This window comes from Papio anubis, chromosome 16 (genome assembly GCF_008728515.1).
Source record: "Papio anubis isolate 15944 chromosome 16, Panubis1.0, whole genome shotgun sequence".
Classification (NCBI taxonomy): Eukaryota; Metazoa; Chordata; class Mammalia; order Primates; family Cercopithecidae; genus Papio; species Papio anubis.
The window spans coordinates 34,729,363-34,752,952 of NC_044991.1; the positions used below are offsets into that span (position 1 = coordinate 34,729,363).

Consider the following 23,590-nt stretch of genomic DNA (forward strand, 5'->3'; position numbering starts at 1 on the left):
TGTGATTTCCAGCCGTTCACAGGAGGCAGCCAACAGGCTGGTGCTCGCTCCCACTGGTCTTCCCCCTTGCCCCATGTCTGTGTGCGTGCATAAATGTATGTGTGTGCATGCGTGTAAACACGTGTGCTTGTGTGTGTGCATGTACGTGTGGACATGCATCTCCTTGTCCCACTGTCAGAGCTCACAGCATCAGTACTCTGCCCTTCCTCCTGTCCCTAGCTCTGTCAGTTTGAGTCTGCAGGTGAGTATGTTCACTGCTCCTCACAGTCCTCCTACAGAGTGCTGCCCAGCCCTGCCGGCGCTTTGTGCCTAGTTCATGACTGGCTCATGGGAACAACCTTCCCGAATTCTTGCTTGTTCAAAATAGCCTGGACCCTTCACCACGAAGGTCGGTTTGGCTGAAGATGCCAGTCTTGACTCCACTTCCTTCCCCCAGTGCCTTTTGGGGCCCTGCTGGGCACTGTCTGGAGGGTGGATGTGTGTGCAGAAGTCTGGTGAGGTCTGAGTTCTCGACCTCATGAGTGACTCACTGTCATTGCCGTGTCTTGGTGTTGGCTGTTAACGCGGCATTTTCGTCAGTACTCAGGGTGCTTGTTGAACATGTTGCTGGACTTCAGGGAAGTTGTCTGAAACGTGTGTTTGGTTCTGTTTGGTTTTTTGCTTCTGGGCTGCAGTGTGGCGTGAGGTGGCTTTCTCTGGCCTGCCTCCTTGGTACCTACTTCTCTCAGGACTTGGCTTGTCCTTGTCCTTGGGGTGGCACTGCTCTCTGGAGCGTCTCCCGGCTGCACTTTCCTCCCGTGCCCTCTGCTCCTCTCCTCTGCTCTCTGCCCCCCTCCCTGAGGCCTTGCATTCGGCTCCATGTCTTTCCAAGTTGGTGGTCACCAAGGGTATGTGATTCGCGAAGGGGTTCACTCCCCTCCTGTGGCCTATAGCAGGGCTGGGTGCTGACTTCCACTGCTACGTTAGGGTGAGCTGGATCGCCTGGGGCTATTCGGAATAGGCTTCTCAGCCCTCCAAGGCAGCTCCTCTGCTGGGCCAAGGCTGTGCTTCCCCAGTCTGTGGCACCTCCCTGTGGCTGCGTCTCCGCTGTTTCTCCAGGTCTCACCTGGGCAGGAGGCTCCCCTGGATGCCAGGACCTGCCTTGTGAGGATGCCCTTGTGGGAGAGGCACTTGCCTGAGCCTGCTGTCCCCTGGGGGCTCCTTGGTGGCCCCCAGGACCGGACCTCTGCCCAGAGTGCCCCTCCCCAGGGGTTAGGATTCCCAGGACCCTGTCCCCTGCCCACTGTGGCCTGGAGTTTGCATGGTTGCCTTCTTTCCTAGTTGCGCTGAAATCATCATCTGCGTGTTTCATTTTTCCTGTTCTCTGCTGATTTCCAGAAGTACCAAGATCCAGCACTAAGGGGCAGCTGTGTTCCTCCTGGAGCCTGGGGCCAGGGGGTACACATCGGCCCGACTCCCTGCTGCCCCACCCAGGCCTGGCTCGCTGGTGAACACCTGTCCAGGGTGGCCACTCATCCCCTTTTTGTAGGAACCTCCTGTGAAATCTGCAAACCCATGATCTGGCAAGGACAGCCTGTTTGCTGGGCTGGCAGTGAGCTGGCCATCATGGCTTGACCCTCCATCCACTTCTGTGAAGAACTTTGGGGGCCCTCACCCCCTGTCCCAGCAAGGCAGAAGGGAGACACAAGGTCTCACCCAGCACCCCTGCAGGCTGATGGCACCACAGCCACAAGGCTGAGGTTGCCACTTTTTCTTTGTGTCATCCAAACAATGTGTTTAAAACACAATTTAAGGTCAGTGTGGTGGCTCACCCCTGTAATCCCAAGGATTTGGAAGGCTGAGGCCTGACGACTGTTTGATGCCAGGAGTTTGAGACCGGTCTGGGCAAAAAAGCGAGACCCCATCTGTACTAAAAGTGAAAAAATTAGCTGCATGTGGCAACCTGTCGGTGCCTGTAGTCCCATCTACTTGGGAGGCTGAGGAGGGGAGGATCACTCGAGCCCAGGTGTTTGCGGCTGCTTTGAACCCCGATTACACCACTGTACTCCAGCCTGGGTGGCAGAGCTAAACTTTGACTCTTAAAAACAAAAACAACAACAAAAAACCACAAGACTGGTAGAGCGTGAGGTGCGGTAGCTCACGCCTATAATCCCTGCACTTTGGGAGACCGAGGCGGAAGGATTGCTTGAGCCTGGGAGTTTGAAACCAGCCTGGGCGATATAGAGAGACCCTCAGCTCTACAAAAAGTGAACAAATTAGCTGGGCACAGTGGCACGTGCCTAGGATCCCAGCTACTCAGGAGGCTGAGGTAGGAGGATTGCTTGAGCCTGGAAGGTAGAGGTTCCAGCCTGGGCGACAGAGTGAGCCGCTGTCTCAAGAAACAAAACCAGACAAAACCCACAAGTGTGCCCTTCATGTACAGGGGCCTCGAACACTGGTGACCAAACCCAAGGAAGCTCCTGTATTGGGCTTTTCTGGAAACTGAGGTGCAGCTTTTCCTCTGAGCCCCTGGGAACAAACAGCATCTTTGCTTGGGTCAGCTGCTGGGTTCGTCACTGGTCCTGGCTGGCCTTCCTCACCAGCTGGGAACCTAAGTGCAGACCTCAGGGTGGCCTCGCTCCCTTGTAAGTGGCAGGTTCCTGGTGGGTGGGCAGTGGGTGGCCAGTGGCCCTGTGCCGCTGCCGCCCGTGTCACTGGGGCTTGAAGCACACTTACGGCGGAGCCTGCCTGTCCTGCCTCAGGGTCGGCCTCTGATGTTGCTGGGCCCCGGCAGGGGCTTGTCCGGCTCCTAGTGCCTTGTGTGAGTCTCTTCCGTGTGTCCTGCAGGAATCAAGAGAGACCCGGCCAAGGCCTTTGTGCCCAGGACTGTTATGATTGGGGGCAAGGTGAGTGACGTCCTCTGCAGTCCTCTCTGTGGTGTTTGGTCCAGGGACGGTGGGTGGGCAGCCTGCATGCTTCTCGTGGTGCCACATCCATACTGAGGAGCCGGGTGCCCAGCGGTCACCGGCCCTACTGGTGTGCCTGTCGGGGTGGGGACCCTGTAGAGGGTCAGAATGGGATGGAAGCCTCCCTGCCCAGCTCACCGGAGGGGGTCCCCAGCCTAGAGGGCCAGTCCCCAGTGGGCTTGCTGGTGCCCACCTCAGAGGGGGCGGTGTCCTTTCTCTTTGTGCCCATAGGATTGCATGGTGCCCAGTGGGCACAGGGCGCTGTGGCTGCTTCATCACCTGCACATGCCCTGAGCATTGCCTGCTTTCAGTTCACTTTATTTTACTATGACACATACTTTCAGAGTCCTAGATGTGCTGTCATCGAGTCCCAGGTCACATCGTCATACTCATCAGCCGTCTGCGGCCAGTGTCCCCACCTCCTGTCATGTTTCCCTAGTAGCTTGGTCTTTATCCAGAACTGTGGGGCTGCCGTGGGGTGCAGCGTCCTTAGGAGGGTCCTGCTGGAGCAGTGGCCCTAAGTGAGTCTGGACTGTGTGAGGCACCCCAGCTCTTCATGGCAAGGCTGGGGCCTGGGGGTGCTGGTGCCTGTGTGCAGCCTGAAGGACACTCTCTCTCTGCCTTCAACGAGTGGGAAGCTGGTCAGAGGGGCGAGCACTCCTCAGGGCTCCACCACCTCCTGGCACACCCCATTTGGTCTCTGTCCACTCCTGTCACCTGCTGTTTTTGAAGCAAATTTTGGAATTGCATCATTTTATTTGTCAGTATTTCAGTATGTGAAGTCTGTAGAGAGATGGAGTTTGAAAAAGTTTTAAATGTTATTGTGAAAGTTTTAGGCCGGGCACGGTGTCTCACGCCTGTAATCCCAGCACTTTGGGAGCCGAGGTGGGTGGATTGCATGAGCCCAGGAGTTCCAGACCAGCCTGGGCAATGTGGTGAAACCCCATCTCTACAAAAAAATGCAAAACTTAGCTGGGTGTGGTGGTGCATGTCTGTAGTCCCAGTTACTTGGGAGGATGAGGTAGGAGGATCGATTGTCCTGGGTGATTGAGGCTACAGTGAGCTGTGATTGCACTGCTGCATTCCAGCCTGGACAACAGAGCCAGACCCTGTCTCAGCACAAAAAAAAAAAAGAAACATCTGAACCTAGAGAAAAGCAGGAAGAACTGTAGCAAAACCGTAAACCTATCCCTCAGACTAGCTGAAGCATTTCCCAGTAAACGGCAGACACTCTAGCTCTTCAGTCTTACGTACGTCAGCGTTCCTCTTCATAAAATGATGTTTTCCACCAGAACCACAATGGGGCTAGACTGAAACATCACCACACAGTAGCACCCACCATCCGTCACACCTAAAGCACTGGACAGGAGTCCTCCGTGTCGTGAAATGTTCACTCGGATACCTCATGGGTCCCTGGCCCAGTCGACTTTGTGAAGTGACAGATATTTCTAAAAGTTGGTCTGAGGGAGGGCCCAGTGAGTTCTCACCTTAGACTTGCCATGGTGTCTCGGTTCTCTGTAGGTTTCCCCCACGGTCTGTCTGTTACAAACATCGGGTTGTCTGTCCGCCGTAGCCTGGCTCTTTCCGAATGTGTCCCTCTAGCGTGTCCCAGTATGTCCCTAGGGACAGTTCTCTGTTTCCTGACAGTCGGCAGCTCTAGAAATCCTGGTCTCTTTTACGTTGTGATTTCTGAAAACCTGACAACAACCAGAAAACCAGACTTGAGGCAGACACGTTTCTGGATGTGGTGAGGTGGCCACCATCCTGAGCGCTCAGCAGAGGCTGAGGCCTTGGGGCCAGGGCGGACTCCCCAGGTCCTCTACTGACCGTCCCGGTGGCAGGCTCCTGTGGCTCTGGCCTCACCCTCCTACAGACCCCAGGAACCAGGAGTGCTTCCGAGGGCCCGAACAAGGCGTTTATGCTAAAAACCTTCACCCCTCTCCAGGCAGCGCCCGGTTACCACATGGCCAAGCTGATCATCAAGTTGGTCACGTCCATCGGCGACGTCGTCAATCATGACCCAGTTGTGGGTGACAGGTTGAAAGTGATCTTCCTGGAGAACTACCGCGTGTCCTTGGCTGAGAAAGGTAACTCTGGAAGCCTGTGTCAGACAGAAAACTCACCCCTGCCCAGGAACGGGCGCTGTACTACTGTACTGGCCCCCAGGCCTTTCGTCCTCAGCCGGTTCAGCTCTGCCTGGACACCCAGACCTCACCAGTGGGGCTGCAGGCGAGCAGGGAACGGCTTTGGGAAGTGCTCCCTGTGCAGTGTGGAGGACTCAGTGCTTCCCGGGACGCCTTGCATGTCACAGGCAGTATCATCCCCCATCTGGGCGCCCTTACTGCCGTGCCTGCCTGGCCTGCCCTCTGTACCCTCCCTCCCCTGCCCTTTCCTCCTGCCCATCAGCCATGCCTTCTGCCCTGGGCCCCTCTGCTGGCAGGACATGCACCAGGCCAGTGGGGGTGTGGGCCCACAGCTTCCCCCAACCCCGCTGCCCCTCCTCCGCCCACGTCATTGCTCCTCACTGCCTGCCTGCTCTTGGGCCCACCACTGTTCTCAGGTGGCAGCACCTGCCTCATCTGTGCTTCCTGAGGGCAGCCTGGGCCAGTCCTGGGGAGACCCTGGGATGCGCTGCCACATGCCCTGGAGCCCATCGGTTCCCACCCCTATGGGCCCTTCTGGACAGGAAAGTGATTTGCCCACCAGATGGTGGGAGATCTGAGCCTGGCCTTCTCGTGCTCCCCTCCTGCTGCCGAGGGCCAAGAGTCCCCGCTAGTTCAGGCCACCTGGACTTCCCAGGCTGCGATGGTGTAGGTGAGAGGGCTGATCCGCTGTTGTCTTACAAGCTCAGTGGTGGAGGGGGGTCCCTGGGCACCGTCCCTGTGGCCTGGCTGCTGCCTTGGTGTCCATGTCGCTCCCCCTCTTTAGTGGTGCCTGGCCAGCGAGGTCCCTTGGGGCACTCACAGGCCGGCTTGCCTCCGACTTGGCCAGGAACTCCAGTGGCGTGGCTCTTCCTTCCCTGCTCCTCTGACCGAAGCGTCTTCTCTCCCCCACGCTGCCTGAGGCTTCCCTCATGTGTCTTTGGGGCCAGCTGACTCCTGCTCATCTTTAGAGCAGGCCTTCGGGCGCCTGGTCTGGAGTCTGGTGCTGGCTTCAGGGCCCTGTTCTCCCCAGCACTGTTGCTGTGGCTGGGCTGCAGCCCGAGATGAGGGCGGAGAGCAGGTTGTATAGTCACTGTGTGCAGTCACAGCGTGCCTGGGAGCAGTGACCAGTCCCGAGGGACAGGCACAGAGAAAGCGCAGGGCCGTGGCATCTGGCAGCTGCTGGTGCCCATGAGGTCGCCGCCCCTCAGCCTCTCCAGCCCTCTGGCTCTATGCAATTCTACGTTCCTCCTGAAAGGATCCAGGGAGCTGCTGGGGCTGATCAAGGTCGCGGGGATCCAGGGAGTGACATCATCAGCGAGCCAGGACTGGCTCCTTGGCTAGGCCTGGTTTTGGGAAGGTTTTGGTGCAGAGATCCTTTGCCACCTGGGGGGCTCCTCAGGAGCCTCCATCTTGGACCCTCTGCCTCAAGGCTACCCCAGTCGTGAAGGGGAGCCCAGCAGAGGCGGGTAGCCGTGTCCAGCCTGGTCCCCTGTGGGAGCGGGAGTGGGAGCAGGAGCGGGAGTGGGAGTGGGAGCGGGAGTGGGAGTGGGAGTGGGGGCTGGAGCAGGGCCACCACATTGGTCCCTCCATGCCCCAGCCCTGGGTGGATGGGCCGGCTCGTCCTGCAGTGAGCCTTGTGGCTGAGGACATTGGGGTCCTGTTCCTGTGCTCCCCTCCACAGTGATCCCGGCCGCTGATCTGTCGCAGCAGATCTCCACTGCAGGCACCGAGGCCTCGGGCACAGGCAACATGAAGTTCATGCTCAATGGAGCTCTCACCATCGGCACCATGGACGGCGCCAACGTGGAGATGGCCGAGGAGGCTGGGGCCGAGAACCTCTTCATCTTCGGCCTGCGGGTGGAGGATGTTGAGGCCCTGGACCGGAAAGGGTGCGAGCCCCCTCCTGTGCCCCTGGGCACCTGGCAGCGTGAGGATGGAGAATGAAGGGTGTTGGGCTGGGGGTATTGGCTGGACCGGGCTCTTGGGGCCAGGCCACGGTGTGCCAGGGTCAGTGCCGCCCAGGGCTGTGTGCCTGCCTGCAGGGGTGACCATTCTCTCCAGGTGCACGGAGTGGACGGGGTCCGGGCTCTGGGCAAGGCCACGGGGATGCTGGGCTGCTGCTGTCTTGGCTCTGAGGCTGAATCCCTGGGGTCCAAACCAGGGGCTCCTCCTCCAGGAAAGGCCTTTTCCCCCTGGGGAAGGTCTCCTAGAGGGACGCCCCCTGGGGCACAGGCTGGACGCAGCCCCACACAAATGGGCTGGGGCTGGGCGGGATCTCCACTGCTGGGGCGCTCTGCCGGAGCACTCTGCTGATCTGGGGCTTGCCTGCTGTTGAGGTTCCCTAGTCTAATTGTAACTGTTACAAATAGTTTAAAAATAGTATTTTGGAAACATTTTAAATGTGCCGGCGGGGAGCGGGGGCAGCCGGGGATCCTGAAGACAGTACCCAGAGCTTCATCCACCTTCTCCCCGTGCCCCTCCGTTGGCTGCACTGAGCTCGGAGCACTGGTCCTCCTGCAGCCCACACTCCATTGCGACTCCACCAGGCTCTGTTACTGTCTTTCCCATCCCAGGATCCCATCAGGGCACTCAGCTGTGTGTGGCCATCAGGTCTCCCCAGTGTCATTTGGTCTGTGACAGATTCTCAGTCTTTCCTTGTTCTTCATGACCTGGACGTTCATGAGGAATCCGGCACGGGCCTGATTCCAAGCGATAATTACAAATAAAAGGCAGTGTTGCCTGATTGTCTTGAAGTGCTGGGGAGCCCGTGAGGCCTCAGGTGCAGTCAGGTGAAACCGCACATGCCATCTGAAGTCAGAGCTGCGCCTTACCGGCCCGAGCACACAGGCCTATGCACCCTTTCTGCACCCTCACACAGCTTCTCCCGCCCGGGCCCCGTCCTGGGATGTCCATGTCTGCCCATCCTTCCCTCACCCACTTAGCTCTGCCTTGTCCTGTCTGGTCTTGCTTGCGTTTTTCCTTTTCCATCTTTGAGGTCCCCGCCAAGGGTGCTCCACTTCACTTCCTGCCACCCTGGCAGTCTGTTTTCCAAAAGCTCTGCCCAGGATTTCACAGTGAGCCAAGTTCTGAGTGGCCCTCTCCACTAGGAATGTGGCATGAGCCAGTATATCCTAGCAGATCTGCTAGTGATGACATTTCTTTAACAGTCAAAGGAGCAGATGGGATTGGCTTTAGGCTGACTTCACATCTCTGCTCGAGTGGGTCCCTGCTCAAGGGCCTCATAGCCACCCATGGCCACTGGCTGCTGCCCTGGACCATGCAGGCTTTGAGCTCCCAGGGCCATCCTGGGGCAGGGGCTGTGCCAGGCACCAACGTGGCTTGTCCCTCAAGGTGGCCCACCCGGGGCGCTGGCTGCTGACTCCTGGCCCATTGCCTCGCAGGTACAATGCCAGGGAGTACTACGACCGCCTGCCCGAGCTGAAGCAGGCTGTGGACCAGATCAGCAGTGGCTTTTTTTCTCCCAAGGAGCCAGACTGCTTCAAGGATGTCGTGAACATGCTGATGCACCATGACAGGTGGGACTGACTGCGCCCTGGTTGGCCGGCTGGGAGGGAGGGAGGGGTCCTCTTTGTGGGTTGGATATTGCACCTTGTTTGGAGAGTGAAACCCATGCTTTCAGGACGTCTCCACTGTGCCCATGAGACCTTACTGGGCAGAGCCTTAGACTCCAGCTGGGAGTTTGCAATGGCCTGTGGCAATGCCAGGGGGCCCTGAGCAGTGAGAGACAGCAGCAGAGTCCAGGCCCCAGGCCTTGTGGACCAATGTGCTGAGCAGGAGGGGGTGTCATCTGGTGGTTGGAAGTCCCAGGGGCAGCCATGTCCCAGCAGGCCAGTAGGGGGAGCATGGGCCCAGAACTCCCTGGGGTGGGGTAGGGGGCGCACAAGGGCTGCGGAACCCAGACAGGTGTCAGTGCCAGTGACAGGCAGTGGTGAAAATGGATTTCACTTGCAACGATGAAACATTATAACGTAGTTAGTGTTTTATTTCGGTGAAGTTAGCACATGATATGGTTTATCTAGAGTTACAGACTTTGTAAGGTTTGCAGCACAGGGCAGTTCTTTACCCTGCTGGCAAAAGTTGAATCTGGCGAGGGCTGGGAATTCACCTGTCCTCCACTTTCAGCTGCCTTTGGGTTAGTTTTGTCTGCTGCTCTTTAATGACTGTGTCACCTATTGGCTTCAGTCACACCGGCTCTGATCACATGCTGGGATCTGGGCTGGAACCTGGGTCCTGCTGAGGTCTGTGATACAGGAAGTGCTTTTAAAATTGTGAACTCTAGCGGCCGGGCGCGGTGGCTCAAGCCTGTAATCCCAGCACTTTGGGAGGCCGAGACGGGCGGATCACGAGGTCAGGAGATCAAGACCATCCTGGCGAACACGGTGAAACCCTGTCTCTACTAAAAAATACAAAAAACTAGCCGGGCGAGGTGGCGGGTGCCTGTGGTCCCAGCTACTCGGGAGGCTGAGGCAGGAGAATGGCGTGAGCCCGGGAGGCGGAGCTTGCAGTGAGCCGAGATCGCGCCACTGCACTCCAGCCTGGGCGACAGAGCGAGACTCCGTCTCAAAAAAAAAAAAAAAATTGTGAACTCTGCATTTCGTGAAGTGTGCTTCTGACTCGATAGCGAACAGAAATGCATTTGTAGAGTCATAAATCTGGCATTTTTGTTCAGCACATCAGGAATTGCAAGTCAGTATTTCCTGTGTAGGCAAATCCCAGTCAGACTTGAGATAAGACGGCAAATGGAGATGCCGTTGCCCAGCAAGTGCCCCCTGCCCCGAGGAGGTGCCATGGGCTCTCCACTGTCTGCCCAGGAGGCCTCTCCCATGTGCAGCTCTAACTGCCCTGTGTGTGGAAGATGCACTTTAAATGCCAGTTTATTTAAAGGAGTGTTGGGTTGAAATAAGGTTTTCCTGAAATACCGTCCCAGGACATAAGTCCTTGCTCACAGAGAAGCCCCGTGGCCAAATGGGCCCGGTGCAGCCTGGCTCTGACCAGCTGCATGGGCCCCTTCGCTCCAGGCAGGACCAGGTGGATGGTGCCTGGCCTCCTGCCCCGGGACTCTCCCCTCGGGACAGTGTGGGCAGGGCTCCCTGCTGCCCTGGCCCAGCCTCCTTTCTCCCATTCCAGGTTCAAGGTGTTTGCAGACTATGAAGCCTATGTGCAGTGCCAGGCACAGGTGGACCAGCTGTACCGGGTGAGGCTCCTGGGCCCGGAGGCTGGGGGAGCAGCTGGATGGGTCCGTGTAGACGTGTTGGGTCGGATTGTTTATTTCCCAAGCTGAGTAGGTTGTTGGCCGAGGCCAGAGGGGTTTGTGTTTCTGATTTGTCATCAGTCGGCTGTGGATGCCTTTAGGGAAGCTGTCACTGTCACTCCCTCCCTTGAAAAAACAGCTCCTAATGGCCAAGAAAAGAACGTGGGGCCTGGAAACTGAGTGCCAGGCAGGGCCCTGGGAGGGACCTTCTCTTCCCTTAGTCAGGGCTGGCCTCGAGGAAAGCCTGGCCTGGTGCAAGCTGCAGCTTGCGGCAGCTGTGAGGCTCCCTGGTGGAAGGAGAGTGCTCGGCCATGTCCACTGGCACTGGATCTGCCTGGGCAGTTTTTTTTTTTTTGGAGACAGAGTCTTGCTCTATCGCCCAGGCTGGAGTGCAGTGGTGCGATCTCGGCTCACTGCAAACTCCGCCTCCAAGGTTCACGCCTTTCTCCTGCCTCAGCCTCCTGAGTAGCTGGGACTACAGGCGCCCGCCACCACAACCAGCAAATTTTTTGTATTTTTTAGTAGAGACGGGGTTTCACTGTGTTAGCCAGGATGGTCTCGATCTCCTGACCTTGTGATCCGCCCGCCTCGGCCTCCAAAGTGCTGGGATTGCAGGCGTGAGCCACTGCACCCGGCCCCTGCCTGGGCAGTTCTTACCTGGTGCTATCCCTATCGTCATCTTGGGGGCCATGCCCTAGCAGGAATTTTCAAGGCTGGGACCTTCTCTCCAGCTCCTTGCTTCCTGTATCTAGGTATGTGGTAGCTTTCCTGGTCCGTGGGGTCCCCTTTTCAACAATTGATTGTAATGTCCTCCTCTTCCAGTGGACAGCCCCAAGGCTCAGAGCTCATTTGGAAACAGTCCTAAAGTTCTGGAATCCCATGCTCTTAGCAGCCCCTAGCCCTGTGACGCCAGAGACTAATTTCATCTCCTTCCCTGCAGAACCCCAAGGGGTGGACCAAGAAGGTCATCAGGAATATCGCCTGCTCGGGCAAGTTCTCCAGTGACCGGACTATCACGGAGTATGCGCGGGAGATCTGGGGCGTGGAGCCCTCCGACCTGCAGATCCCGCCCCCCAACATTCCCCGGGACTAGGCGCACCCTGCCTTGGCGGGACCAGCGGGCTTTTGTTTTCTTGCTGACTTTGCACCTCCTTTTTTCCCCAAGCACTTTGCCAGCTGCTGGTGGTCCCTGCTTTTCTAAGTACCATGTTTCCAGGAGGGGCCATGGGGGTCAGGGTGGTTTTGAGAGAGCAGGGCAAAGAAGGAATGTGCTAGAAGTGCTCCTGGTTTCTTATAAAGGAAGCCAGAGTTGACAGTACAAAGGGGAGGTTTGTACAGAGTCGACAGTACCAGAGTGGGAGGCAGGTGAAGTCGCCTGCTGGGCTCCCCTAGAACTTTGCACGCATCTTGCTATGTATTAGCTGATGTCTTTAGTGTTGAGCCTCTGGATTCTGGGGTCTGGGCCAGTGACTGTAGTGAAGCCTGGGGACGTATTACTGCAGCATCTGGGCTGCCAGCCACAGGGAAGGGCCAAGCCCCATGTAGCCCCAGTCACCCTGCCCGGCTCTGCCTCCTGGCCATGCTGGGAGGGGTTGGATCCTCCAGGTATTGCCTTCACAGCCCCCTGCCCTCTGTCCTGGCTCTGCACCTGGTATATGGGTCATGGACCCAGATGGGGCTTTCCCTTTGTAGCCATCCTGGGCATTGTGTGGGTGCTTGGAACTTGGGATGACCGAGGGGTACATTGGAGTGGGTGCTTGTGTCTGCTGTCTCAGAGGTCTTGGTCAAGATGAAGTTGGCTGATGCAGCTTAGCTTGGTTTTGCTTATTCAAAAGAGAAAATAACTACACATGGAAATGAAACTAGTCTTGTTTTAGCAACGGAAAATTGTACTTGGTCACTTTTGTGCTTGGGGAGGCCCATTTTCTGCCTGGCTGGGGGCAGGTCTGTGCCCTCCCTCTGCCTCCCGCTGTGTCCTAATGTGCATTTCCTGTTGTACACACAAGAGCCAGGCTCCATTCTCCCTCCCTTTCCACCAGTGCCACAGCCTTGTCTGGAAGAAGGACCAGTGGTCCCAGAAGAACCTGTTTCTGCTCTGCGTGGACAGCAGGCCTGGCACTGGGAAGTGGGGGTGAGCCCCTCACAGCTTTGCCCCTCCCCAAGGCTGCCAGCCTGCCTCCCATTGCCCAAGCGAGAGAGCAGGGACAGGCTACTGTCCTTCCCTGTGGAACTGCTGAGAAATCTAGCACCTTGCATGCTGGATCTGGGCTACAGGGAGGCTCTTTTTCACCCTGGCCTCCAGTGCCCACCAGGAGGATCTGCGTGCGGTGCACAGCCCACCAGAGCACTACAGCCTTTTATTGAGTGGGGCAAGTGCTGGGCTGTGGTCGTGCCCTGATAGCATCTGTCCCAGGCAGTGGCTGTGTGGAGGAGGCCATACTCCCTGAGCTGGTCACTGGGGCCACCACCCTGACCACCACTGTGCCCCTCATTGTTACTGACTTGTGAGATAAACTGATTAAACCTTTGTGGCTGTGGTTGGCTGATGTGGGGTCTGTGTTTCACCAACTGCAGGTGGTATTGTGAGGCTGTGGGAAGCAGAGAACACAGGCCTGAGGCCCAGGGTGGTGCCAGTGCAGTGATGAGACATGATGAGACCAGCAAGTGGGCTGCAGGTCCCGCCTCTGAAACTAGAGCTGGGCCTGAATTATACCCCATCATTCTGGGATTGAGGGCAGAAAAGTTTGCATCTCCACAAGGTGTGGGACCTGGGGCCATGTGTACCTGAACAGCTAGCTTTTTTTTTTTTTTTGAGATGGAGTTTTGCTTTTGTTGCCCAGGCTGGAGTGCAATGACATGGTCTTGGCTCACTGCAACCTCCACCTCCTGGGTTCAAGCAATTCTCCTGCCTCAGCCTCCTGAGTAGCTGGGATTACAGGCACCCACCACCACACCTGGCTGATTTTTTGTATTTTTAGTTTCGCCATGTTTGCCAGGCTGGTCTCAAACTCCTGACCTTGGGTGATCCACCCCCCTCAGCCTCCCGAAGTGCTGGGATTACAGTTGTGAACCACTGTTCCTGGCCAAGCTAGCTATTTTCTTAAAATCCTATCAAATCCAGCCATTACTAAACATGCTATCTGGGGATAAGAAACACTGGCCTTTCTGGTGTGACTTGTGCTGGTCCCTTTGCACCTGCAGCTTTTGTCTCCCACTCCTGGCCCTGGGGACCAAAACATCCCCCCTCAATTGTATAGTTGCAGATGAAGAAATCGGGAGAAACGAGCCTAGGGCTCAGTGCTACCCTGAAGACCCAAAAACTGGGATGCCGGAGTGCCGTGGGTGTCCTTGGCCTGAGACCTGCTCGTGCAGGGCTTGGTGCTGCCAGGTTGTCCTCGTCCCTACACCCACCATGCACCTGGGTGGGCAGCACCAAGATGGTGCCCTGGGAGTCTGCCTCCCCAGGTCTGTGGGGTTCTCTCCCAGGGATTAGTTGCTTGGACAATGGAGCTCAGCAGCCCTGGGTAGGGCACTTGGATGTAATGAGCTGACAGGTGATGGCGGAGCAGCTGCCACACAGTGCACCCATCTCGCTCTGATCTGCATCTGTCAGTTTTGTAAAAAACACTAGTAGCTTGGCTGAGTGCAATGGCTCATGCCTGTAATCCCAGCACTTTGACAGACCAAGGCAGGAGGATTGCTCAGGAGTTTGAGACCAGCCTGGGCAACGTGGCAAAACCCCATTTTTACAAAACACACAAGAATTAGCTGGGCATGGTGGCATGTGCCTGTAGTCCCACCTACTTGGGAGGCTGAGGTGGGAGAACTGCTTGAGCCCAGGAGGTGGAAGTTGCTGTGAGCTATGATTGTGCCACTGCACTCCAGCCTGCGCAACACAGTGAGACTGTCTCAAAAAACAACACCCACTAGGAGCTTGTATTTTTAGTTTATATCTTGCCTCAGTCCCCCAGCCAAGGATCCAAAGTAGCTTACATGGACAAAAAAATGAGGAAAAGATGAAGGCTAGCCCAGGTACAGCAGGTCACCTCTGCTTCCTGGTCAGGAGCCACAGTGCGGGACAAGGCCAGGAGAGCAGCCTCGGGCTCTATGCTGGAGTCCACCTGCGTCCTAAAGAAGGGGTTGCCTGGCTCCCCTAGGGGTTCCTATAGCCTCGCAGAGACAGTCTGGGACGCCACGTGGGTTCCCAGCTCAGATGGCTGTGCAGGGAGATCCCAACCCAGGGGCACGTGGTGTCTCCGGGGCCATGGGTGGGCAGAACAGAAATGACACCCTAATTAGAGACGGGGAGCCGGGACATACCCTGGCCAGGAAGGGGGCCAGCGTTTTCATGACTGACCTCCGGAGGAATGTCTACTCAGCTGCTCCCCTGTGTAGGAAAAGTGTTCTCTGGATTTGAGAGCCACTGTAGGTAGCTCAGGGTACCCCAGCGAAGAGGGAGTGCAACTGCAAGGACCTCTGGGCTCCCTGCCAGCCCACAGCTGCTGATGCTGGGCCTGCAACTTGGAGAAAGGAGTGGGCAGGTGAACAAAACTTCCTACTCCTGACAAATTTCTGAGCTGCTGGAAATGGAAATTTCATAGCCTGAGGCTGAGTCATGGAGTGGCTCCAAAACAGCCAGAGGCTGAGCTCTGAGCCTGGCTGGGGCTGTGGGCGGCTCTGGGGCTTTGAGAGTGTGTGGGGCAGGAGGCAACATTGACCCTTCTTGCGCTGCAGAGAGACAAAAGGACCACCACCACAATTTTATTCTTAAATAAAGCTCAGTCTAAGGCCAGGTTAGGCGTACAGGTGGGTGAAAGGGGAGGAAGTGCAGATCCTGGGCACCTCCACTGTGGGTGAGTGGGCCAGCCCAGAGGAGGCAGGGCAGCCGACGAAGGCAAGCAGGTACACAGGGCAAGAGGGGACGATGGAACCACTGGAGTCATTCTGCGTGTGCTGGGAAGGGGCAGAGAGAACCTGGACCCCACGTTCTCTGTGGGTGGTGCCGGAAAGCTCAGCATGGTCCTGAGCCCTAAGAGTCCCCTGCCCGGCCTCCCCCTGCCCAGCTCAGTGCAGCATCAACCAGGCAGTGATGGCTGCCTGCTGTCAGTAAGTCTCCCAACAAGATCTCAGGTTGCGTAGCGGCAAGGAGAGCCACGTGCCTGCCACCCACGCTTTCCACACACAGCCACGCTCAGGCCTCCGGGCACTGCAGGCCTGCAGGGTCCTCCCCACCTGGCATCTGAGTCCTCTCCAGGTGCAAGTTGGGCTCCTGAGCATTGCAGGTGCTGGCCCCCCCGGGGCTCCAGGATGCCGGGCTGCTGACTGGAGGAAAATGGGAGGAGGGCAGAGGTCTTCATGCTTCCTTCCCCCAGCCAGGCTCAGTGCTGGTGCTCAGGCTCCGACTTCCCCAGGAATTCCCTAGACCACAGGACAATCAGGAGCCAATCATTTGAGCTCAGATTTGAGCAAAGATCCTTCTCCACAGTCCTCACATTGCTATCTAAGGAAGCAGAGGCTGTGCAGAGAGGAGGCAGCCAAGAGCCCTGTGAGGACTCGCTGTAGCCCAGAGCAGCATTCAGTGAGTTAGGCAGGGCGCAAGCAGCACGGTGCCAAAGCCCAACACAGGCACGGACACAAGGCCTCTGATTCTTGACCCTCAACTTCAGAGCTATTCTCTGGTTTAAATTTTCTATAATCTTCCTTTTATAAGGGGGAAAATTATAACCACAAAGCAAACCCATACTCTTTGAGCCCACTGTCCCCTCAGCAACCCAGGTCCCTGTGCCCGGGAATGGCAAACCGCTAAAGGGACACAGCTTTGCCTCTGGAACTTCCAAAGGCGGCTGGAGAAAAGCAGAAGTTTGCAGTAGAATTACCCGTAGGATATACAGCACTGGGAGGCAATTCAGGCCACCAATTTCAGTCCCCTTCTGGGAGAAACTGGCACCTTGACCTACTTTTTGGAGCCGACTGGCACGACACAACAAAAAACCCTATCACCATTAGCAGCAGCCCCTCCATGGGTCCAGTGCTCAGGGTCGAAGTACCACATGCCCTCTTGGGCTCGGAAGCCTTGTCCCATGCACAGGGAGGGTTAGCATCTTGCCCAAGGCCACACCAGCCAGGCGGTGGGGTGGAGCCTGTGTCCTCTGACGGGCAGGTAGGCGAGTCTGGGCAGCAACCTGCATAGGGCCCAGTACAGGGCAGTACAGAGAAGGCTGGGGGTTGGTCCGTTCCACACGCTGCCCTTGTCACTACTGCCAAGGCCTCACCCTCAGGCTTGGGCTCTGCACTCAGGCCCAGGTAGGTACTCATGGCTCTCTGGGCTGAGCCCATGTCCTGCCAGTGCAGGGCAATCCAGGAGCACAGCGTCCCTTCAAGAAGCAGCTGGGGACCAACAGGCTTTTGAGGAGCTGGCCCAGGGGCAGCATGTACATCTGAGAGGTGTGTGGAAGAGATCCGAGGTCTGCGAGCATCTGGGGTGTCTGTGTCTGAGTGCTCTCAAGTGTGTGGCCACCTGTGAGCGTGTGTGCCCCTCTGTGTGGGTCTGTGTGAGTCTGTACATCCTGTACAACAGGGAGGCGGCTTACCCTGCATGATCATGGGAACAGTCCTGGAGGGGGGGAGAGGCACTCCCTCACACCCCTCTGCCAAGGAAATGGAAGGCTCCCAAATCACTGTGACTCTTGGCCCCACTGAGGCCCCCCTGCGAGCAGCTTCAGCAGCTGCCACCGGCTGCATGCTTAGATGTGAGCCACTGCCGCCCAGACGAAGCGCCTGGGTGGGAAGAGAATGTCTCACCTCAGTATCCGTGGCAGCTCAGGGCTCTTGTAAATGTATTTGTGCCTGTAGCCAAGGTCTGAATGAAAGGGCACAAACTGAACTTTGAAGTCTCGGAAGCTTCGAGCTGGTGCGGCGATGCTATAGAGCTGGGGAGAGAAAGGGGTCAGAGACTGAGGCAGTGGCCTGGCATGGGGGTCCCAGCCTGAGGAACATCAGCTTGGCAGCCTCCCCTTCAATAGAAACCAGTCCAGAGTCCCACATACACTGCTTGTTGCCACAGCCAGTCACAACCAGGAGGCCCAGGGGTGGGCTGGCAGGAGCCAGGCCCCAGGCTTGGCTCCTTGGCACACACACCACTCAAGATACTGTCCTCACACCTTCCAGACTGCCCTTCCTCTGGGGAGTGGCTAGGTGGATGGGCCAGACCAGGTGCCTGGGAGGCTCTGATGGCAGGGATGGCAGAGTCTTCGGGAGCTGGGACAAAGGGTATGTGCCTCAGGCTTAGCTAAGATGGGCTTGATATGCCCATCTCAGCCCCCTCCCTCCCATGTCGGCAAGGGTGGGTGGGCCTGAGCTATATGCCGCTGGGCGGCTCTGCATCCTGCCCCTACCCTGTATGGCTCTGTCATCTGTGTGCCTTATGGAGCCTCACTGCATGGGGGCTGTCAGAGCAGGAAGTGCTCCCAGCCCTGGGCTGAATCCATGGACGAGGCCTGCACGCACCCAACTAGTTTACCCTGCCCTGCCATTACCAAGACCCAGGCTGCGTTCTCTTACCCTACTCTGAGCCACAAATCCAATCCAACTTGTTGACAGTCAAAGCAAATTCAGCAAAAGCAAACACTGAGGCCCCAAAGACAACATGGTCTGGTTCTGACATCAGTGCAATTCCAAAGGCAAGGAAACAGGCTAGAAGTTTCTGTATCAATTTTGACTGACCCCTGCAATGGGCCTGGGAGATCCTCATCAAGGGGTTCTTTGCCTTCAGCCCATAACTGATGAGCCCTTCCAGCCGAGTGCCAGGTTGGCCTGGGCTCTGATAACACAGGCAGCCTGCCCTGAGAACCCCCGTGTGAGGACTGGGAACTGCCTGGGCTCTGATAACATAGGCAGCCTGCCCTGAGAACCCCCGTGTGAGGACTGGGAACTGCCTGGGCTCTGATAACACAGGCAGCCTGCCCTGAGAACCCCTGTGTGAGGACTGGGAACTATCTGCTTATTTTTCTTAGTTCTTCTTGGAGACAGCATCAGTGGGCCTCTGCCCAACCTTGACACCAGACCTCCCATGTCCTTCCGAAGCAGCCTGGAGGTGACACAGGGAGGATGAGGTGGCCTCCTGAGCCTGACGTGGCTGGTGCACGGCCCATGATGCAGCATGCAGAGGCTGCCTTCCCACCTGCCCACTCCCAGCCTGGCTCACCCACACTGGCTGAGTGTGCAAGATGCCAGCTACACCAGAGGCAGAGGCCAGGACCCACCTTTCTGCCAAGCTGGAAGGGCACCACCGGGTCGTCCTCAGCGTGCAGGATGAGTAGGGGACAGGAGATGTGCTTCACACTGTGGGAAGGAAAAGGGGCTAGGCCAAGACCAGGGAAAGGACAGAGTTGCCCAGACCCTCTGTCCGTGGCAGGGATCTGGGTTCAGGGTGTGTTTCACGGAACCGTCCGATTTCTGCTGGATTTCTTTTTACTAGACAACCGAAAGTTAACTCTTCATTGTCTCTATGAACATCTATTCCAGCTAGATGACAGGTGTCAATCACAGCTATATAACTGGCCCCGGGAATGTCTTCTGAAAATTGAAAATGATTATTTTTCCACCAGATATATTCTTTAAAAGTCACAAAACAATATTTTTAAGCTGAATAATTCAGGTGGGCCAAGAAACTTAGTGTAAATGAATGTTACTAGGAATCTGCTGGTAAAAAAAGTCAATGTCCTCTAATTTATCTTTGTGTAAGTGACATTTATGGTCACTCCAACTCTGAACATTTAGAAGTGATTTAGGATTTTCAGTAGGTCTGATAGATCCAAATCCTTCAGCAAACCACATAATAGAAGCATGGGCTGCCAGGACCGGCGGAGCCTGGGCTGTCTTGTGTGGCCCTCACTAAGGTGGCACCTGACCCAAGTCTCCTTTATCCCCAACAGGGCTGTGGGCTCCGTGAGGGCAGCGCTGGCGTGCTCCTGGCACCTGGAGCAGGACCTGGTTGGGAGCCCCCTCCCTGTCTCTGCTGCTGGCAGGAGGCACACACTCTTGCTTCCCAGTAAGGCTTTTCTGATGTGCGGAAATGATGAGGCTCTGGTCAGAGCCTCCCTCTGACCAGAGGCTGTGAAGGAAGCGGCAGTACTTGGGATTTCCCGGAACACGGCCCACCTGAGCTCAGGAAAGCCCCTCCTGCCCTCAGAGCGTGCCCCTGACTTCCAGTGAGCTGAGGGTGGGGGTCTCACCCAGGGTCAAACTTGCTTTGTTTGTTTTATTTTTTTTGAGGCAAGTCTTGCTTTTTCGCCAGGCTGGATGGAGTGCACTAGTGCAATCTCAGCTCACTGCAACCTCTGCCTCCTGCTTCGGCCTCCCGAGTAGCTGGGACTACAGGCGTGCACCACCAGGCCCGGCTAATTGTTTTGTATTTTAGTAGAGACAGGGATTCACCATATTGGCCAGGATGGTCTCAAACTCCTGACCTCGTGATCTGTCTGCCTCAGCCTCCCAAAATGTTGGGATTACCGTGGTGAGCCACCACACCCAGCTGAAACCTTGTTTTTTAAGAAGGAATCCAGTTCATTCAGATAATTATTTTTCTTTTCTTTTCTTTTTTTTTGAGACAGAGTTTCGCTCTTGTTGCCCAGGCTGGAGTGCAATGGCATGATCTTGGCTCACAGCAACCTCTGCCTCCCGGGTTTGAGCGATTCTCCTGCCTCAGCCTCCCAAGTAGCCAGGATTACAGGCATGCACCACCACGCCCAACTAATTTTGTATTTTCAGTTGAGGTGGGGTTCACCATGTTAGGGTGATCTCGAACTGCTGACCTCAGGTGATCCACCCGTGTCAGCCTCTCAAAGTGCTGGGATTACAGGCGTGAGCCACCACGCCCCCCGGATAATTCTTTTTCAAGTTCCAAAACAGTAACATTTACAAACAAGCACCGTTTGTTGCTTAATATATTTGCTCAACTTTTAATTTGTTCTATTTTTATTTTTAGAACCAAAACATACTTGAGGGGAAAAAATACTCCCTTTTTTTTCATATGCTGTTTCAAATTAAATTAAATATTTATAGGGTGTTTTACTTTCCCTCTTTTTTTTTTTGAGACAGAGTCTCGCTCTGTGGCCCAGGCTGAAGTGCAGTGGCGCCATCTCGGCTCACTGCAAACTCCGGCCTTCCGGGTTCAAGTGATTCTCCTGCCTCAGCCTCCTGATTAGCTGGGACTACAGGCGCAAGACACCACACCCGGCTAATTTTTGTATTTTTAGTAGAGACAGGGTTTCACTGTGTTAGCCAGGATGGTCTCGATCTCCTGACCTTGTGATCCACCCACCTCAGCCTCCCAAAGTGCTGGAATTACAGGCGTGAGCCACCGCGCCCAGCCTACTTTCCCTCTTTTTTAAAGAAATCAAAATCCATGATATAAAAATGTCACAAAGACAATGTCAATGCAATCTGAAAAAGGTTTAAAAAAAGAACCCTTAATTAGAATAGTTAACTTCTGGTTTATCTAATATATTTTTAACAATAAACTTTGTAATATTTTTCTATAACCAAACACAAATCAAATGGCTGAGGCAAAATCATTTTCTGAGTAAGTTAGTATCAGTCGGGCACAGTGGCTCATGCCTGTAATCCCAGCACTTTGGGAGGCCAAGGCGGGGAGATCACCTGAGATCAGGAGTTCGAGATCAGCCTGGCCAACATGGTGAAACCCTGTCTCTACAAAAATACAAAAAATTAGTGGGGCATGATGGTGGGTGCCTGTAATCCCAGCTACTCGGGAGGGAGAATCACTTGAATCTGGGAGGCAGAGATTGCAGTGAGCCGAGATCACGCCATTGCACTACAGTCTGGGTGACACAGCAAGACTCTGTCAAGAAAGAAAAGAAAGAAAAGAAAGAAAAGGAAGGAAGGAAGGAAGGAAAGGAAGGGATGGAAGGAAGGAAGGGAGGGAGGGAGGGAAGAAGAGAGGGAGAGGGAGAGGGAGAGGGAGAGAAAGAGGGAAAGAAAAGAAAGAAAAGAAAGAAAGAAAGACCAACCAGTTAATATCACTGTTTTAATGTCTTTTGGCTGTCACAAACCATTCTGAAATAAAACAACTATATGGGGCTGGGCGCGGTGGCTCACACCTGTAATCCCAGCACTTTGGGAGGCCGAGACGGGTGGATCACCAGGTCAGGAGATCGAGACCGTCCTGGCAAACACCATGAAACCCTGTCTCTACTAAAAATCCAGAAAAAAATTAGCCGGGCGTGGTGGTGGGCGCCTGTAGTCCCAGTTTCTCGGGAGGCTGAGGCAGGAGAATGGCGTGAACCTGGGAGGCGGCGGAGCTTACAGTGAGCGGACTGCGCCACTGCACTCCAGCCTGGGCGACAGAGTGAGACTCTGTCTCAAAAACAAACAAACAAAAAAAACCTATATGGACAAAAACTATATATTGTTTTAATATTGCTTTACTTCTGTGATCTTTTCAGATTTATTTCTTTCTCTGTCAGCCAGGCTGGAGTACAGTGGTGCAATCACGGTTCTCTGCAGCCTTGACCTCCCCAGGCTCAGGTGATCCTCCTAACTCAGCCTCCCATGTAGCTGGGACCACAGGTACATGACGCCACCATACCTGGCCAATTTTTGGATTTTTTGTAGAGACAGGGTCCTGTTATTTTGCCCAGGCTGGTCTCAAACTCCTAGGCTCAAGCAATCTGCCTTCCTCAGCTTCCCAAAGTGCTGGGATTACAGGTGTGAACCATGGTCCCTGGCAGGCTTTCCCTTTTTAAACCTGTTTGCTAGAGAACGACCCTAAAGGCCGGGCGCGGTGGCTCAAGCCTATAATCCCAGTACTTTGGGAGGCCGAGACGGGCGGAACACGAGGTCAGAAGATCGAGACCATCCTGGCTAACACGGTGAAACCCCGTCTCTAATAAAAAATACAAAAAACTAGCCGGGCGAAGTGGCAGGCGCCTGTAGTGCCAGCTACTCGGGAGGCTGAGGCAGGAGAATGGCGTGAACCTGGGAGGCGGAGCTTGCAGTGAGCTGAGATCTGGCCACTGCACTCCAGCCTGGGTGACAGAGCGAGACTCCGTCTCAAAAACAAACAAACAAACAAACAAACAAACAAACAAAAAAAAAAAAGAGAACGACCCTAAATACTCTGAATTCCATCCTATTTGATTACTGTGACTAAAGAGGCTCATCCAGGGGTTCTCAGAGTTTTTCTAAATAGGAAAATTAGTTCCTATCCCATAGTACTCACTTTTCGTCATTTGCAAATTTAATTCCACTGCTTGTAATAGGATCAAGGAAGAACCAGTCAAACCCAGGGAAGTATCGATATATCTGGAGACAAGATGGAAACCATTTTCAGAAGCGTTGGTTAAGATATCCAGGCAAAGGTCAAGGGTGCAGACAGTTTAAGTTCAGGAATCTACAAGGCATTGCCCATAACTACCCTATCTAAAGGAGCAGGGGTGACATTGCCAAGGGGCCACCAGAGCTGTGCCCTGGCACCTTCTGCCCTGGCCGTGTCCTGGCTTTGCTGCTAGGGACAGAAGAATCACCTGCCAGGCCCCACAGACTGGCATGGCAGGGGCTGCCCTGCAAATGGTGTTCCCACACCTCCCAGCCAGGCCGGAATCCAGCCCAGAAACCAGTCTTCCCACAGACACCAGGGCTGCCACCCCTGAGAAAATGGGGTCTATGGACAGTTTCCTCACACAATTTAAGAAAAGCAGCACCAAAAAGTAAGATAAGATAAAAGGCTCTTCTGGTCGGTAACAGAACAGCATGAGGCCAGGATGGGCTGACACAGGCCCAAGAATCTATGGCCAGTGGGGAGCACGGAGATCACAAACCAGTGTGAGAAGGAGGGGAAAATAACTGGCTAGGTTTTAAGAAAAGGTCCAAGGTTCCATTCCTAGCTGGGGAGGGCACAGGTTGGGTGGGGCCTAGCTTACCCAGAATTCCCACTGGGGTTCACCCAGGCCTTTCCCCAAGATAAACTGGGAGGCCAGGCTCCCTGGTCTACAGAGTTCAGCTCCCCAAGCACTGTCCTCATACACAGAGAGGGGGGCACCCCCAGCTCCACTCCTGAGCGGGAAGGCAGGGCTGTCAATATAACGCAGTCGATGACACCATGTGGACCCGGCCTCCACTGGGTCTCGCTGTCCTCACATGACCCAACTATGGCCTGTCATTTCACCTGGCTGCAGGTTATAAACTTCTCAGGCAGTTCTGTGGCCAAA

General features: G+C 55.4%; 2 protein-coding genes across 5 annotated transcripts in view; one reads left to right on the plus strand and one right to left on the minus strand.

The window, feature by feature from the left end:
- Nucleotides 1–12,907, plus strand: part of PYGB (glycogen phosphorylase B) — a 60,005-nt gene extending 47,098 nt beyond the window's left edge. Inside the window, exons 15-20 of the mRNA XM_003905180.5 lie at nt 2,827–2,885; nt 4,891–5,032; nt 6,771–6,978; nt 8,491–8,625; nt 10,238–10,304; nt 11,302–12,907. Coding sequence (XP_003905229.1) covers nt 2,827–2,885; nt 4,891–5,032; nt 6,771–6,978; nt 8,491–8,625; nt 10,238–10,304; nt 11,302–11,454 — 764 coding nt within the window. The 3' untranslated portion in view covers nt 11,455–12,907. The remainder of the gene's footprint in view (nt 1–2,826; nt 2,886–4,890; nt 5,033–6,770; nt 6,979–8,490; nt 8,626–10,237; nt 10,305–11,301) is intronic.
- A 2,199-nt stretch (nt 12,908–15,106) lies between these two features.
- The window catches only part of ABHD12 (abhydrolase domain containing 12), an 85,640-nt gene continuing 77,156 nt past the window's right edge, over nt 15,107–23,590 (minus strand). For 2 of the 4 annotated variants that reach the window (XM_021921321.1, XM_021921324.2), the window contains exons 10-11: nt 22,603–22,685; nt 18,333–18,701 (exon numbers count right to left, since the gene is read on the minus strand). In XM_021921321.1, the coding sequence (XP_021777013.1) occupies nt 18,392–18,701; nt 22,603–22,685 (393 nt within the window). In that variant the 3' untranslated portion in view covers nt 18,333–18,391. The other 2 variants (XM_021921322.2, XM_021921325.1) reach the window with 2 other exon arrangements.